Source organism: Sander vitreus, chromosome 17 (assembly GCF_031162955.1).
Source record: "Sander vitreus isolate 19-12246 chromosome 17, sanVit1, whole genome shotgun sequence".
NCBI lineage: Eukaryota > Metazoa > Chordata > Actinopteri > Perciformes > Percidae > Sander > Sander vitreus.
In genome coordinates, this window is record NC_135871.1 from 13,025,122 (window position 1) to 13,042,827 (window position 17,706).

Below are 17,706 nucleotides of genomic sequence, written 5' to 3' on the forward strand. Positions count from 1 at the left end.
CTGGTAAACTACTTCAGAGGTCAAAGTAGTAACTCAACCACTTATTTATGCATTCAAGAGCTTTTGATCAGTAATGTAGAAAATATTTATAGTTTGGTGGTTTTCATTTTTGTAATTAAAGAAGCACAGAGGCTTCAGAACTAATATAAACGTATAAAAGAGACGTGCAGTGGTGGAAAAGTGTCCTACCAAAGTATCCTGCTTGAAATGGTGTATTGTTATATACTTCTCAAGTAAGGCTAAATTAAAACAGGGCAGAGTTTAAAGTAGTTTCTTATAAATAACGTGAGTTACATGTATTGTTTATGTTATGTCCAGTTTTTGATACACAGCCTACCAAACCTCAACTCTGAAATGAATTAAATTGAGCATAACATCATTCACATGTCAAAACGTGGGCTTATTAAATCAAAGCATATGTACATTGTTTATTCCCAACCACCATCCAAAAATCATTGGAATCCCCCTGCTCCCCCTGGAAGACATTTACAGGTGCCGCTGCCACAGCAGAGCCTGCAGGATTATAAAGACAGTACTCACTGTTTTCACCATCTATTTACGCTGCTGCCATCTGGAAGACAGTGCCATGAAATGCTGCACCTCCAGACTGAGGAACAGTTTTTAACCCCACAGCCATGCACGAACTGAACACTCACCCCCCAGTCCCCTCCCTCCCCCATCACCTCCTCCACAGCAACAATTGTAATGATGTGAAATAACTGCATATCCACTTTATCCAATTCTTTTTACAGCACCTTATTTTATCATATTGTACCTTTTTTAAATAGCTGTTCTATCTGAATGTGTAGGCTGTGTGAGTGTCTTTGAGCAGATTAAATGGTAACAGTTTTCTTTTATGAGAGACAGAAACATTTCGTTGTATGTGAACATGCAATGACAATTAAGGAATTAATTCATTCATGGGGATATAACCAATAGTCCTATTATCTTATCCCACAAGCCAAGGTGAATGTTTCACTTTTCTTGCTGTGATTTGCGCGCACATCTCTTGACTGGGACATTTCCTACAGCCGTGAACGCAGCATGGCTCTGTTCACTCCTGCCATATGATTCCTGCAGTGTCCCGCCGCTGTAGGACAGTCTGTGTGAACTCGGGAGGGGAAGCGCTGCGCTGTTAAAACTCCCAGGATTTACACTCTGCCATTTTGAGGAAAACCGGCCGACATCAAGAGTACAGACGCGTCCATTAAACAGAAATCATGACTCGTATAAGTGTACTACCACTGTGAATTTGTGAGTATTCATATCTTCTGGTCGCACTCAGGTCTGTTTTGAGAGAGCTGTGATCCATGTCCGTGAGAAACGACTTAAAACTGTTTTGCTTTACTCTCCGTAAATGTTGACTCAGTCTGTTGTCAGTCGTTGCTCGGGTTGTGAGTGAATGACGTGTGCTGTGCTCACAAAGTAACAGAGTGACAACTTTACTCAGACTTCGCGTCAACACAAAGGCGCAGAAGTTATCCCAGAAGTGGGCCTCTCTGCCCGGGGACATGGGCCTGGCTCTGTTGTGGAAGACAGCACGCTGGTACTGTTTTCTTTCTCCAGCCAGAGTTGTTATGGGCGACAAAAAAAAAAAATGTCGTTTACCGGTAACGTGTCTGGCATTTACTGACCCCACGCTGCAAGAATGCGCTGTAACAATAGTGAAACATGTTTCAAGAGGTGTTTCAACGAGAAAGATGCAATTTATATGCAGATGACAATCACTTCAAATAGCCTACATATTGTTTGTCCCTTCGCGGACATATTTATGTGCTATCTATCATTATGAAACAATACGTTTTGGTTAGTTGTCTAGGTCTATATAGTGAGACTTGTCACTTTGTAGCCACTGTTGCCAAGTGACGGGATAATGGTAAGTGCTAACGTAGTGTTAGAACAACCAGAGTGGAGAAGAGTCGGTCATGTCTGTTTGTAGAGATGTAGCCTACTAGCTAAAATTAGCTAACATTAGCTAACATTTAAGAAGCAAAAGCTACCAGACCAAACAAGGCTGTACCAACAAAACCCCTGGCTGTATTGAATTGAGCAGTTGTGTAATGAATGACGTTGTTTTTACTTCTGCAATTGTTAGTCTTGTTTTGAGGATGTTCTAAAATATATTATGAAATGCATGTTTTCCATTAGTTTATGCTTAGCTGTCTGAGATCAAAATGAATCACTACTGCTTGAATAAACTGACATGCAGTGGTATAGTGGAAACATTTTTTTTTTAAAGTGCTTCAGCTGACACATATGTCTCCCATTCATTCTTGCTTATTTTTTTTCCAGTCATGCTTTTCTGAACAGGAACAAACTTACAATAGAGCCCCTGTAATTATTGTTTATAACTAACATAACATTGATTTATTCAGTGTGTTTAAGGTGTGAGGAGAGGAGACAAAAGCAGCAGCACCCAAACTTTCTGTTCTGCTCTGTCTCTGCTTCAGTGTTGCCACTGGAAATGGGTCATTTTCAGCTCTGCACTAGATTACATAGTCATTGTGGTCACAACAGTAGTTACGCTCCCGTCAAATGAAAAAGGGATAGTGTCTTACTTTTTTAGTTGTATACTTTTCTAAGGAAAACTATCTATTCTATAGTGTGAGTACACAGGAATTATCCAGGAACTTGTCTCATTTAATCAGGAACCATCTGTTTGCCAGGTTAAAGTTCAAATGTGTGTGCTTTTTTTTTTTTTTTTTTTTCAGCAGTTTTATCCTTAAACCACAATAGTTTCCTCTCAGTCATCATTTGTCAGGCGACTGTTGAAAATGGCTTCCTGTCATCAAGGGATTTGTCCTAGTCAATACAGGAATTACAGTAGATAATAACAAAATACCAAGAACTCCTCATGAAAATGGACTTTAATCTTAAGTAAGTAAATGATCATTACAATGGCTGCAATAAAGATAGGTCATAATTAGGGTTGAATGGCAAGAAGTAGCATATGTTTTCTCTCATATCCCTGTGGTTAGTATCAGCTTGTGATGCTGTTCCTCTTTGTGAGTTGACATTTCTGTGCGTTTGTGATACATTGTCACATTATTCTAGACGCATGCTATTCACATGTTAAATAATTTTGCAGTTTTGACAGTTGCACATGCAATTGGATCTGTTTGGAGCTTTAGTTTTCATATCAAAGTGCTGACTGGCCTCTTTTTAAAGCTAATTATTGCATCGATTTGGCAACATATTATGACTCAGTTTAACCCAATAATTAAGTGACTTCAGACACTAAGTAATTGGCCATCTGGTGTGTGTGTGTGTGTGTGTGTGTGTGTGTGTGTGTGTGTGTGTGTGTTGTTTTGTCTTGTCTACCTCAGGTATAGCAAGTACAGTCATTTCTATGTATAGTAATAATCAGTAATGATAAATCTGACAATGTATGATGTATAGGATTAGACTACTCTTTGTCTTAATTGCAGTGCTGCAATTTAAATGGGAACCAAGCTAAACAGTTTTGTCAGAGACTTGAACAAAGTTGCTCTTCACAATTACAATTCTTGTCTTTGCATTACTTTATAGTTATGTGACCCTGTCTTAAGACGATAACAATGAAAAAAATAAGGCAAATTTGTAAAAGTAATTACTCAAGACTGCTTTTATACATTTCAAAAAGTACCTAATTACTGTAATACGCCTGTCTTGTATGTTGCTGTTTTGTTGTGATTGACAGTGATGAACAACCAGACAAACCAGTTTATGAATTTATTTATGAATAGCTGGTTTTTGTTTTTTAATTGATAAAATGACATTAAGATAATATTTGTTGTCAGTTCACACGGAGAGAGCAGGCTGGTATTTCCTGTGTGCAAAGCTGCTTGTCCCAGAGGAACGTGTGGAATGTGTTCTTTTGTCCTTTGTAGATTTAGCAGCGTCTCGTTTCTGTACCGCCTGCTAGAGAGCCCAGGAAGAGACGGCAGACTGGAAATTAATCTGAAAGACTGTCAGTAACCCCCCCTGGAGAATTCATCCTTGTCAGTAACCCCCCTGGAGAACTCATCCTTCTCAGTGCCCGTCTCTTTTGCACCAAAGCTGAGGGATTCTATAAGTCGGAGACGAGGGATGAACTCATTGAATGTCTGTGTGCCATTGTAAACATCCCCTCATTAGAAAGATGTTCTCCAGTGTTTGACTGAAGACATGTCAATCCACTACCCGAAGCAGAGCCCCCACTTCCCAGTTTATTTATAGCTAGAGGAACTTGCCACTGGATGTCTCCTTCATGGAAGTCATGGCTGTGATCTAGAAGGGAGGAGGAAGGCTGTAATTGAGGCTTTCTGCTTTCAATTTTTTTTTTTTTTTCAAGATATTTATGGGGAGATGCGGCTTCAACATTTTGAAAGTGGATTCTATGTGGCCTGTGAGCCTGATGTTGGTGAGAGCAGAGCTGCCAGCACATCAAAAGACACACTGTGATTGGCTGGAAAATTAACAGCACAATTGTATAAATATTACAACATGTTCATTCTCTGCTTATTAGCCTGACTGCCATTGTTGTATAGCGATATTCCCCACACGTTTACAGCATTTAATACCTATTAAATATGTTCTTCAGATCTGTTATCAGAGAGGATAAAACAGTCATGGTAACCAGCGTTGTTCCTTTCCCGAGCTTCATGCAGTCTCTCTCACAGCTGACTTCATGCTGGTTAATGAGGCAGGATTTATGCCGCCATGGCTAACTTTTCTCACACGCATTTTAGAGCAGGCTTGCAATGAAATATTTAGACTATGCTCATTTCAAAGCATGGTATGTCTAAAATACAACATTTTAGCTCATTAAATTGCAATGCAAAACCTTTAAACTTCCAAAATGTTTCCCATTGAAAACAGTTCCTTTTCTCTGAACATTTTTTCCTCTGCTCCAGTAGGAGCTTCTAAAAACACATTTATCACACATATATCACAATTCTTTGAGAACTTAAAATTTTGAGAAACACAAACAGTGTCAATATGTCATAATTTATGGATAAAAAAGATTTCCACCGGTTATGTAGATTTGGTTTAGATTAAACGTTTTCCAAAGTGTTTTTTCTTTAGACAAATCAATGTTTTCCAAAGATTAAATAAGAAAAATAGATTTTGGCAGTGCATATCTCAATGTATTGTTTAGAATTACAATAAGAAGCACAGTACTGTTGGCCTCGCCCATATGTCAAGATAACAATAGCGGTACTCTTCGCTTTTAAGCCTCCAGTACAAACACCGTATAGAACGAAGGCTACGGCGCTGTATCCTATTCTCCACTTCTTGTTATATGAACTAAATCAGGCTGTACATGGGCACAGTGGTGCTTTAAACTAAATGCTGTTGGCTTGTTGATGTTGTGTGTGGTTTAAGTACATCAGGATACGCACTTTTATGAAAATGTTTTATTCCTGTTTTATGAAATCTTACCTTTTCTTTTATCTGCTGGCACGGGTCACTTTCTGTAATAGTGTGCTGCAAAATTGCTGGAACACTATTGAACAACATCCATGACCTGTTTAAGGACAGATCCTTAGAGAAAGCCATGTTAATCTTAGCTGATCCGAGCCAACCATTGGGATGCATCAGATACAATCTACCGCGATGCAGAACAAATAGGTTCAAAAGGTCATTTATTCCTGCTGCCATCAGCATTGTGAATGACTTTCTTGAAATGTAATCTTTGTAATTATTTTGGTGTGTTTGTTGTCTGTATACTGCTGGCTGTAAACCAAATTGCCCTCCGGGGATAATAAAGATACCTACATATACTACTATACATGAAGACCGATACTCCTCGCATCAACCCTACTGAATAAATTACTGTTGAATAAAGTCCTTGCCCAGAGTGAATAAAGGCTACAGTGCTGTATCCATTTCTGTATTGCTTGCAAAAAATTATCCAAATAAAGAAAAGGGAAAAATATATTAGTTGGCATTTTGTTCTTTGAACTTCTTACACATGCCTAAAGTTGGTTGATACTCTTCACTATTCTGATCATGTACTGCTAGAAAATTCAGTTAATAATGTTTGTATGAAGGCTTCTCCAAAAGCTTAAAAATCAGCAAAAGCTCTGGTGTCACTAAGAGAAAATCTGCTGCTTCTTTGACACTGCATTGCAGAGTGCTTGCTTCAGCGTTTACATCAAAAGAGCCTCAGTTAATTGTGGTGTTAACATATGTAAACATGTTCCAGGTTTTCAAGGTCAGTCTCTCATTACGTTTTAATAGAGTACCTTAAGGAAATATGTTTTATTCATATCCCCAGGAGCTCTCTCTCTCTTTTCTACCGCAGGGTAAATTAACTTGCTCAAGCTTTCAATTGAGAACTCATCCGTTCAAACACGTGTGTTACCTCTGGAATATCCTGAGATTTTACCTTTTTTTTTTTAAAAAAACAAACAAAAAAAACAAAATGTTTTTAAGACAAAACTTTTTTTCCAATTTATAATAAAATTCTTATTTGTTTTCTTGCAGAGGAGAAGGTCTCAGGGAGACAGACAGTTAACCCAACAAAGGAGGAGTTGTTGCTTCGAACTGGTCATCACTGCTCTACAGCCATGTGTTCCACAAATCACTCAAACTGGGTCACATTTGAAGATGACAACACACCACCTTCATCACCTCAAAAGCCCCTACAGTCACCAGGGCTTATCAAAACATCAGTACCGCGTCCCAATGGTCTGAAATTAGTTCTTCCTCCAATCAGAGATACTTCCTGGAGCTTCAATAGATCTCTGGAATCCCCTCAAAGCCACTCGAGTCCTGGTGGAAGTTCCTGTGTACCATGTAACACGCCCTTTTGCACTCCTGTGAGTGGGGTTCCTAGCAGTGCGTCCCCATTTCACTTCAACACGTTGGAAAATAACTTCTTCCGGAGTTACTCCAGCACGTCTACCACCTCTGTTCCCTCTCCTGCACCAGACGCCCTGCATCAAACCTCAGATAGACCAAGCCCTTTCCCTTCTTTCCAGGGGAACTCAGGACACTATAACCCCTTCTGGGATGGATCTAGACACAGTGCAGATGTGGACAGCTCCTCCTCAGACTCAGAATCTGACAACAGCCTACCACGTTTCTTTATTCGGACCAAAGACGGCAGTGAGCCTCCGCGTGACCACCTCCAGAGCTCCTTCTTCGACGTTTGCCAGAAACTGGAAGGCCTACGAGCAGAAACGAAGCATGAAACGGAGACAGAAAAAGATAAGGAGAGGCGGCTAAGTTGCAAATGTGAGGTGTTAAGTGAGGGTTCATTTCAGTTCGTTCCTCGGGGTCTCTTCCGTAGCCAGAAAAGAGACGGCTGGTCGGTCATGCTCAGGATTCCTGAAAAAAAGAACCGCATGTCCTCGAGACAGTGGGGGCCGATCTACCTCCGCTTGTTGCCCGGAGGTGTGCTACAAATGTACTACGAGAAAGGGCTGGAGAAGCCTTACAAGGAGTTCCAGCTTCTCCCTCAGTGCAGGCTCTCGGATCTTAAACTGGAAAGCTACGGTGAGCCACGCAAAGTTCTCTCGGTGAAGGTGGAACATTTCTCGTACACAGAAAAGAAACGCTACCATCCCAAGCTGGAAATTAGTCATGAGGCGGAGGCAGAAGAGCTGCTCAAGTTTGGCTCCACAGTGCATGACGACATGGAGGACCTGGTAGTCTCCATGGAAGAGGAAATCTTCAAATTGTGTATACACCACCAGCAGAGGCGACACTACGAGGAGCAGGAGCTGTCCTTGCAGATCACTGATCACATCTGGGTTCGACTGGATAAGTTTGGAGAAGCCATGGACCGGACAGCCTTCACCCAGATTCACTGTCTGGCTTTCCTGAACGGACTAGGGGATTGTTTTCTTGCCCTTAACGATTTGGGACTGCTGCGCTTTGACTCCAGCTACGGGTCTGAGGAGGACGGTGAACTCTGGATGGAGATCGCAGACTGCCATTTTCACAAATGTGTGAATGAGACAGAGTTTCAGAGGTCTCGGCTGATAAAGTTCGCACCTCCTGAGGCCTGCAGGGTGGAGTTGATGCGGTATAAGACGGAGATTCTGGGTTGCACAGAAATTCCCTTTTCCATCAAAGCTGTCGTCACAGTTCAAGGTGCCTATGTGGAGCTCCAGGCCTTTCTAAACATGTCAGCCACCTTCCTTTCCTCAGTGGGGGTGTCTGACGTGAACCCACTGTGTGAGAATGTAGTGATCCGTGTGCCAGTGCCAGGCGACTGGATCAAAGTGACACAGACAGTGGCCTTGCTGCGACAGAGATCACTGAAGGCTCGTATGAACAGAAACACTTGCTTGGGCGCTGTCAGCGCTGCAAATTCACAGCCCGTCATGCAGGTGACAATCGGCACCGTCAAGTATGAGAATGTATATTCAGCCGTCGTGTGGAGGATTGACCGACTGCCTGCGAAGAATACGGGTAATACATTTCTGAGAAATGTAGCCCTGCACTCCAGCCTAACATACAGTACAATTTTCTCATTAGCTCCTTAGCCTTGTTTCTTGTGCATGTTTTCAGTAAGTTTGCCACTCAGTGGTGTGACACTCTAACTACAAGTGACCTTTGTTTTTTCCTTTGCAGCAGTGGATCATCCCCATTCATTTTCCTGCAAACTAGAGCTGGGATCTGATCAGGAGATCCCAAGTGACTGGTACCCTTTTGTCACGATGGAATGTGAAATTATGGGCGCCGTTGTGTCACAGACCAGAGTGAAGTCACTGGGCACTGCGAACGACATCCAGCCGCAGAAACATGTGACCAGTTGGACGCGCTATCATTGTCAGGTAAGATGTTTCACCGGTGTGATAATATCTTACTCAATGCAGGCATCAACCGTAATGTAGATAGAGAAAACATCTTTATTTATTAGTGCAACAAACCTCCTTTTGTGTTCTTTAGGTGGAGGTGGAGAAGAAATTGATTCAAACAGAGTCACAGAAGCAATCTGGCTGTATGACACAGTGATTATCAAAGAAGCTCCGGAGAGGACGTTATCCAGGATATTTGCCAAATCTTTTTAATGGTGAAAAGGGATGGCAAAAAAAGAACAAAAAACAAGGGTGATGAGGGACTTTCTGCTTATATCTGGTATCAAATTCATCTAATTACACATAGCCTGGTAGTATTACTCATGGAGGTTAACCGACTTTGTATCCTTTAACTGAGACTGAATTAGTCCAGACCTAATAAACAATTTACCATGGTCCTTTTGCCTAGCACTTTACATTTAATAGATGTATTAACTGTACGCCTATAGTTTATATGAGTACTGTATATAAGCTTGCATTTGCGTCATCTGCACTGCCCTCCAGAATGATTGGCAGCCTTAATAAATGTATGCCCAACGCGCTGCATGAGATAAACAGCTTAAGTAATGCGCAATATTCACTGTGTTTGAGAAAAAATTATTATTAGCAGATTGTAAGAGTTTAAGGTTAGGCCTTTTGTTGCCCCGCAATGTTTAAAGTTCACATACTTCCAAATGTGTTCAGTTAGGTTTTAAATCGCCCTCATTTGTACTAAATTCTGTGGGGCAGTTGCATGATGATTTTTGATTGTCATTATTTTGCAGTCCATATGTAGCTTAACTATTAAAGGTTAGGGTAAATATTAAGTGGCAGAACAAATATGGAAGTGGCAGACAAAACAGTGTGGAAAAAGGCTAAAGTGATGACATTTTACTTGCACATATACATTGGTTCAAAGGTGGGTCACATCATGCTGAGCCCCTCAGAGCAGCATTTGTCTGAAGTGAGTTAATCACAATTACAAGGGCCATTTGATTGAACAGGCTCAATGCCAATTATCAGCCATTCTCAGCAGTGATACACTGATGAAAGGTCCAAAGCAACATGTGACAAATGATTAAATCATTTTTCTGTCAAGTGCATTGGCCCAAAAAGCCACAAAAATAATGTCATAGCTGAAAGGGTAACTGTCTTGCTTTTGACAAAGTGCATTTACAAAATGACACAGCAGTTGCAGTATGGAACTAACCAAACTTGACTACGACCCACCTTTTGGAGTGGTTTATTGAAATAGTTGTGGTGTAGTAGCAGCTATACACAACCGTGAGGTCTGAAATTTACTGTGTAACACAGGTTGCAATTAATTTTCATTTTTTTTCCACATTGAATACAACTCATTACTTGTGTTGCTTACCTCAAGCTGATCTTTTACTATATACCAAGGTATTCTGGAGGACTGTAATTTTATTTAAACAAATCAAATCTTTATTATGTGATTTTTCTGCCTCTGGGTTGTGAATAGGTTGGATGTAAAAAGAAGGAAAAAAAAGATGATGAAGCTTCATAGTGAACAACAAGGCCTTCAGTGATGCCTTTTATGTATGAGGTACCTGGCTTAAGCTGGATATTATGTACATCAAGAGTAAAAATGAATTAAAGCTGAATGACTCATGGTACTTCTTCACAGATGTTCATAAGACTTGAACGTGTCTGTCTTTAACACACAGAGACACTAACTGTGAGTTTATACCTTGCTAAATGAAGGGGTACTGGAGAACTGCACAATCTTAACACACCACAATAATACTTATTCATTAACCTAGTAATTATTTATTGTACAAAGGAGCAAAAATAGTTTTAAACAAACATCTCACCAAGTGTCAAATCGGCACAAATTAACTCAATTGTTCCCATCATGACATTTGTTGAGAGACTTACACATCCAGCAGTGAGTGATGACAGGCTGCTGCTCAATAAATGACCTGAGATTTATAGGAAATGATTTTGTGCAAGTGCTGTGTGATTTATTTAATTTGGTTAACTGATAGTGCAAAGGTTCGTAAGAGTGAAGCAACGTACTCTGGATTGAATTTGCCTCTTTAGAAACACGCTGCACATGCAACAGTATTGTTTCACGAGAGTGCTGCTATTTTTTTAATGCGATCATTATCACACTGGAGCCTTCGGTGATGAGTCACTCCGGAAAGCCTCAACCTGGGACCTTTGAGTCTCTGTACTCTCCCCTAGCTTGTTTCTTGTTATTCATTGTATGTCTACTCTGTGTTTATATGGTCTTAAGGTATTAATACTTGATGATTAGTCATTTATGTTGCATGATCTGGAAGTGGTGTATTAGGTGGGAAAAGGCCTTTAAACACACACACACACACACACACACACACACACACACACACACACACACACACACACACACACAACAAATGGTATCCTAACCCTAAAGGTGAGTTTAACTGAAAATGATGACCGTTGCACTCCATTTATCAAAATGGTTTAACAAAAGATGTGAGAATAATTTGATCATAATCAACTCAAAGTAATATTGGCTTGAACAGGTCAGTTCTGGTTGATTGCAATAAGGGGCTAGTGTTTGTAGAAGAAAATTGACAAAAGTTACTTTCACCTATAGACTGTTAATATTTAGTCTATGCTTCCATCACATGAATTATTTTTAATCTCAATTTCAAATTACTTAATATTTTATATCTCTGAAATAGCCTAAGTATGGACCAATAAAAGACACTTTTCATGTAATTTTGGTTATAGATAGGAATAAGGAGAGCTTCTTTCTGGGTCCAGAGTAGTTTTGTAGTAAAGTGGGAGCTACGGGGCTGTTAGTTGCTGCTTTTGAGCCACAGCGCACTCATCCTCATCAGAGGAGTCAGCCTACAGTGTTGAAAGATCGCCAGCATTACCAAACAGATGCTTGGAGAAAGCAGGGGTCATGGCTCCTGCTGCTACAAATGTATTGAACACCAAGATCAAAATGAAGTGTTTTGCAATGGGTGAAGTATTTTTAACTCCTGTCATTGTGAATTCTTGGGATCAGACACTGTATGTAGCCCCTGGCGCTGTGGAAAATGTGCAACAGTGTAACCTTGTAGTGTAAACTTTTGAAAGTAACCAGAAAACTAGAGCTGGAACGGTTCTGTGGACAGAGATCTCTTTAAAACCACATGGTTGGAAAAAAAGCTACTGACAACTAAACCGCTGGCACTGAAGCCATATTCAACATGAGATCAGGGGCGTCGGACTGGGGGGAAAAAGGGGACTGAGTACCCAGGGCCCTCATGTGAGGAGGGCCCAAAAAGATGCTAGAATGAATAGCTGTGGACGTGGGGTGGGGCCCATAGAAAATGTCTTTCTACAGCGCCCAGAATTTTGTGCTATACGCCCCTGTGTGAGATCCCAGTTTTGGGTGGATGAAGGTGGCCTACAGGGACACCAACCCTGAACAGGTGACATCCAGCCTTGGACTGCATGATGGTAACCTTTAAAAATGTGACCAATGCCATCAAATGTGTGGTTACCATGAAGATGCAAAATGAGTCAGACTTGTTTGATGGTAAAATGAATGAGATTCACAATGAAGAAAGCCTAAACTCTCATCTTGCTTTAGCAACAGGGATTGAATATATTTATTATATATTTGATATTAAATTACAATATATGTTCCAAAACACATTTTAAGATTATAAACAAAATAGAATCCACTGTTACTATGATCACTGCTTTCTAAGCTCCAATCACATCTCTCTGTGGAGCTTGATTACTATCACCTGTGTGTTCACTTTCCATCAAGTCGGTGCGGACAGAACAATCTGACTTCATCACCATTAACTGTATGTATTATGTTCCCAAAGTCCATTGATGGTCACCGGACTGCAGTTATTTTTTTTGCCTTGAATCATGCTGACAAACAACACAGGCCCAGTGGTAAGCAAAACTGCCATTTAGCTATAGGCTTACTAGCAAAACTATCTAACAATTAGGTCTGGCTTTCTATATCGCCAGTAAAATCAACGATGTTTTTGTCTCTTTTAAAAGTCTGCACGGACATTTTATTTCACTAACATTTTAATCAGGATTTTTGTCGTTTTAAATCGACTTAAAAGTACAGTGAAGAGTGTGGGAACATCTTTAATCTCTTCTGAAAATGCACATTTTTAGCGAGAAAAAGCTAAGCTACTGATATGTAGCTAGTACCCCGAAATGAAGAGTGACTGAGATAGGTTTAGAAAATGTCCTGAGTTACATGTAGGTGTATGAGTCTACCATTTCCAACAGTCGGCAACATAGAAAATGCAGACGTTTGAATGGAATTTGGTTAGTTGCGTATCAAAACATACACAAATCACTTTATCTTTATAAGAAGCTCAGCAGCTTCTGACTTGCAGTTTCTGTAAACAACTGCAGGCCAAACTCTACTTGTCCATAATCTATGATGTGATTGAGAGTATAAGGGAGCTCTTCTTGGATGAAGGGCTGGAAGACCGCGTCCTGGACGATTTAAGACACGTGAGTTATATTCTACATAACCCTGCTTCATTTGTTATAAATAAAAATGGATATACGGTAGTACACATACTGACTCAAGCTGTCAGTTACAGTAAAGTTAGATCATCTAGTGAGGAAGTATACATCATACCAGGAAAACGGACTGCTGTGTCTCCTTGCTGTGCAGCTTTGGGAGTCAAAGATGATGCAGTCAAAAGCAATGGAAGACTTAAGGAAAAATACTATCAACTCATCCAACTTTGTACTGCAGCTCCCTGCCAACTACAGTCAGACTGATCAGGAACTAGCAGGTAACGTGGTACTGCTTGAAATGAACTGCTTCTGGCATAAGAAATCTAATTACATTGTAGCCTACATTAATACAACTTGTCAAATAATATTTAATTAAAGTAGTTCAGTTAGTTTAAATGTACCCCAAATGGGGAAAATAAGATTCCTGTGTGTAAAGTTGCAACTCTCAAATTAGAAATCTGTGGCATGAATGTCCATACAGGGCACTAACTAATGTAAGTGAAGTGATTCAGAGAACAGACAGGACATTGTTTTTGTTTTTGTGTCACTTGCTCTGCTCTGGTTTTTGCTCTTAGCCTCAGTTGTGATCCCCGCAAGTCACAGTATCCACAGTTTCCCAATGAAGGCAAGTGTCATAAAGATTTCCAGTACATCACCTCCCTGACCTCATATGGCTCTTTACATGCGGGGCACATACGGAAACAAAGACAATCTTAATTTGAATCTGAAAAGCGGCAGAGTTTCTTATTGTTAGATTTTATCAAAACACACAATGTTGAAATTTAAACATCTGAATGTATGTGGTTTGAACTCCCCATTTTGGAATGTCCATTTTAAGTGGTGTAATTTTTAAAGTTAAGAAATTCAGATTTATTCAGAAAAAGTTGCATTAAATTGGATTTATAAATTTATTAATAAAAGATGCCCACATTCAAGAGGAAAATTCCAACATGAACATCAGGGTTGCTAAGGATACTTCTTCCTCTGTTTTAAAAAACAAACAAACTATATTAGACACTTATTTCTGTCTGACACTGTATGATTGTTTCCATTCAGGCTTCATTTTATTCTAGGTAGCCTGGATGTTTAAGTTTAAAATCCTCTTTTTGTACTTTTAGAGCAGAATCTTACTAATTGAATTAAAAATACTTTTGAAATAAATCACGTGAAATGACCTCCTGGGAAGTCAAGCCACATTAATTTAGCTACATGGGTGTCATAGTATAATACTTGATTGCTATGTTTGAAGTAGCATTTCAATTTCAACAATAAGATTAAATGGCTTTTATTTGCCGCCATAGTCACATTCACTTCATTTGTCTGACATCACAAATAAAAATGATACCTGTGAGACAGACCTGTTGATCTCAGCGTTATGAGCACATTAATGAGGCCAGTGTTGGAATAATTATTATATTTTCTCTTCATTTCAGAACAACTCCGAGACACTTGCTACTTTTTCCCTCCCTGCTGGGTTAACTTACCCTGTGCAGATACCAGCTGGAGTCACTCTACAAACAGCTTCTGGTACACAATGACTTCACCTGTTATGGGCCTAAATCTGTTTTAGTTTGCGGCATGTACTAATAGGTTGAAATAACCTTTTCACTCTTCCCTTTTGTCTCGCTGAGGTCAACTTTACAAGGTGAACGTTCCTGTTGTGGTTACTCAGGCCCCAGCAGGTCAGCCGCCTGTATCCAAACTAACGCACAAAGTCACCGAGCGGAGAGAAGCTGCTGCCCCTCAGTCAGCTGCAATCCCACCAAATGCCACTCATCCTCAGGAGGCAGAGCCACCCTCTGTTCCAGCTACTGTTGTCACACAGCCGCCACATCCAACGTCCACTTTACCCCCCGGTCAGGAGAGCAGCCTCCCCCAGCAGCCACCAGTTCCTGCGGCTGAGCCCTCGCAGCCTCAGGGGGCCCACTCTCCAGAGCCAGAGGTCACACTGGAAGAAAACGAGCCAAGTCCACAGCCTGAACCCGTGAACCTCAGGATGACCGCCTCACCCTGCAGCCAGTTGTTAGACTTCCAGATCTGCACCGAGGAGGCTTTGACTCACACGGCACAGCTAAAAACCAGAGACATTGATGACATCCTGAAAGAAGTGATTGAGGAGGAGAGAGAGAAGGCAGAAAGGGCGAGGAATCTAACGCCTGCAAAGACTGAGAGTCAGTCTGAGGCTGTTCTTGGGGTAATTTGAAACAAATATTCTCTCTTTAAGCACACACAGGTAACAGAAATGAAGAAAAAGGAAAGTTGTTGAGGAGGTACAGATGCGTGTTGTTAAATTAATAGTTTAAATTAGATGAGGACATTAATACAACTCTCATATCTGTAAACTGAATATGTAAATATGTAACTGGAGCCAGCAGCTTAGCTTAGCATAAAGACTGGAAACAGAGAGAAATTGCTAGCCTGGATCTGTCCAAAGGTACAAAAATCTGTCCTCCAGCACCTCTAAAGCTCACTAGTTAAAAACCAAAGTGTAAAAACAGAACATGCTTTTTAACAAGAGTGTGTGCCAGAATATTGATTGGCATGGAGTTTCTGGGCTTTAGGCTAAGCTAAGCTAACAAGCTGCTCACTTTCCATCTGAGCTTTCATTTTCTCAAAGGCAGAGCAGGATAACCAGGGCTCGGTTTGCATCTATCGCCATTTCTAGCCACTGGGGGACCATAGGCAGGCTAGGGGAACTCATATTAATGTTAAAAAAACTCAAAGTGAAATTTTCAAGCCATGGGACTTTTAAAAGACATGGATGTTTATCAGCTATTTAGGGTCAAAATGAAAAGGCATTGTGGAAAGTGTAGGATCCAGCATTTTTGGAGCTTGACCAATACGACGGACAAAGTCAAGATATCTCTGCCTCTGCTGCATTGATTTTGACCATTCAGTTTTTAACTTCATGAGTCCTCTACGAACTTTATGGAAGTTAAATCCTGAATTGTTGAAGTGGCCCTTTTAATTCATCGTAAATATAAATGTTTCCATCAATGATAAAGTCTGCGATCTTGGATTATTCAAATACTAGTCTATTTTACCGTACTAGCTTTACATAGTGACTTCAATTATCATGGAATAACTGTTACGTTTCTTCTTGCAATTCCTGCTAAGCTGGACCTAGACTACAACTACAGCGAACTATCCGACATCGTTCAGCTGGATGGTCCTTCAGGCAACTCTGACATCGAGGAGGAAGAGGAAGTTCCCCTGGAAGAGAACGACTTTCTGGGCATTATCAACGCCGAGGCCATAAAGGCCCTTCAGGAAGGAGATGGAAGCAGCGACGGCAACAGCATCTCCTCCACCAGCGACAGTGAGGGAGCAGATGAGCTCGCTAATGTAGAGGAAGAGGTGAGAGCCAGTGAGTTGGATATACATTTTGTCATGGTTTGATTTTATTTTTTTTTGCCACTGAAACATCGCTGTAGGGAAAATTCCATTTTTTTAATTTTTACAACAGCATGTCTTTGATCTTTGCACAATTTAACAACACACTTTCTATCGATTAGGATCCTTTGAACTCAGGTGATGATGTCATTGAGCAGGACATCCCAGATCTCTTTGACACTGACAATGTAATCGTTTGCCAGTATGACAAAGTAAGAACGTTTTGGCTCTGTATTGGGCATTAATTACCTCCCAGTGCTGAATGCTTGCTCTAAATTGTTGTTTGTATTGCAGATTCACCGCAGCAAGAACCGCTGGAAGTTTCACTTGAAAGATGGAGTGATGTGTTATGGAGGCAGGGACTACGTGTTCTCTAAAGCTGTGGGGGAAGCTGAGTGGTGATGAGCTTTAGTTCTCCACACATCAGATTATCATGTTGAAAGAGGGGAAACTGATTTAAAAGGGAAAAATAATCAGTGAAATTGGACCTCTTGGTGGTGTAATTTTGCTCATGGAGCAGGCAGTTAAAACACCTCTGTGCAAAATCACTATTTTTTTTTTTCATTATGTAATTATCTGAGCAATACTGCAAGTCATTTACGACGTTACAACCAATTACTTCCAGCGTTGCCTGTGAATCCAGACTACTGAGACAAACAGCTTGAATTTATGTTGTATAATATTTAGCTGAAAATAGTTTTCTTTATTAGTGGAGCAAAACATTATTTGACCTGGAATGTGTATTCTTCTGTCGTGATCATGTTGCTTTAAAAGTACATAATGTGCTGTTTGATTTTCAAACATTGTAATATCTTGCCTTTCGTCATGCTTCAAATATACTGAACTGCACTATTGTGCTACATTTAATGAACCCTTTTTTTCTGTGCAATCCTGTACAAAGCAAGTGTTCCCTTTGTTGTCATATTATTTTTCTAATGAACTCTTTTTTTTTTTTTTTTTTCACTATTAAAACAAAACTACTACATACAAATTCACTGGAACATGACAAAATTAATTTATAAATGCCAGCATGGACACTAAAATCAATTGT

The 17,706-nt window shown here is 40.3% G+C and overlaps 1 protein-coding gene across 1 annotated transcript; it reads left to right on the top strand.

Moving 5' to 3' along the window:
* The first annotated feature begins 1,050 nt into the window (after positions 1–1,050).
* Positions 1,051–17,618, top strand: ston1 (stonin 1). Its single transcript, XM_078273737.1, has 9 exons — positions 1,051–1,254; positions 6,451–8,385; positions 8,548–8,750; positions 13,149–13,250; positions 13,417–13,540; positions 14,894–15,456; positions 16,380–16,619; positions 16,778–16,867; positions 16,950–17,618. Exons 2-9 carry the CDS (start codon positions 6,534–6,536, stop codon positions 17,055–17,057), a joined length of 3,282 nt encoding a protein of 1,093 aa, XP_078129863.1. The 5' UTR covers positions 1,051–1,254; positions 6,451–6,533; the 3' UTR covers positions 17,058–17,618.
* Positions 17,619–17,706: the final 88 nt, after the last annotated feature.

What these genes read in the sequence shown, in the direction of transcription:
- ston1 (XM_078273737.1), top strand. Translation starts at nt 6,534, where the DNA reads ATGTGTTCCACAAATCACTCAAACTGGGTCACATTTGAAGATGACAAC. An exon ending in ACTGCCTGCGAAGAATACGG is followed by an intron (nt 8,386 to 8,547) that starts GTAATACATTTC and finishes TTTCCTTTGCAG; the next exon opens with CAGTGGATCATCCCCATTCA. An exon ending in TCGTTTGCCAGTATGACAAA is followed by an intron (nt 16,868 to 16,949) that starts GTAAGAACGTTT and finishes TTTGTATTGCAG; the next exon opens with ATTCACCGCAGCAAGAACCG.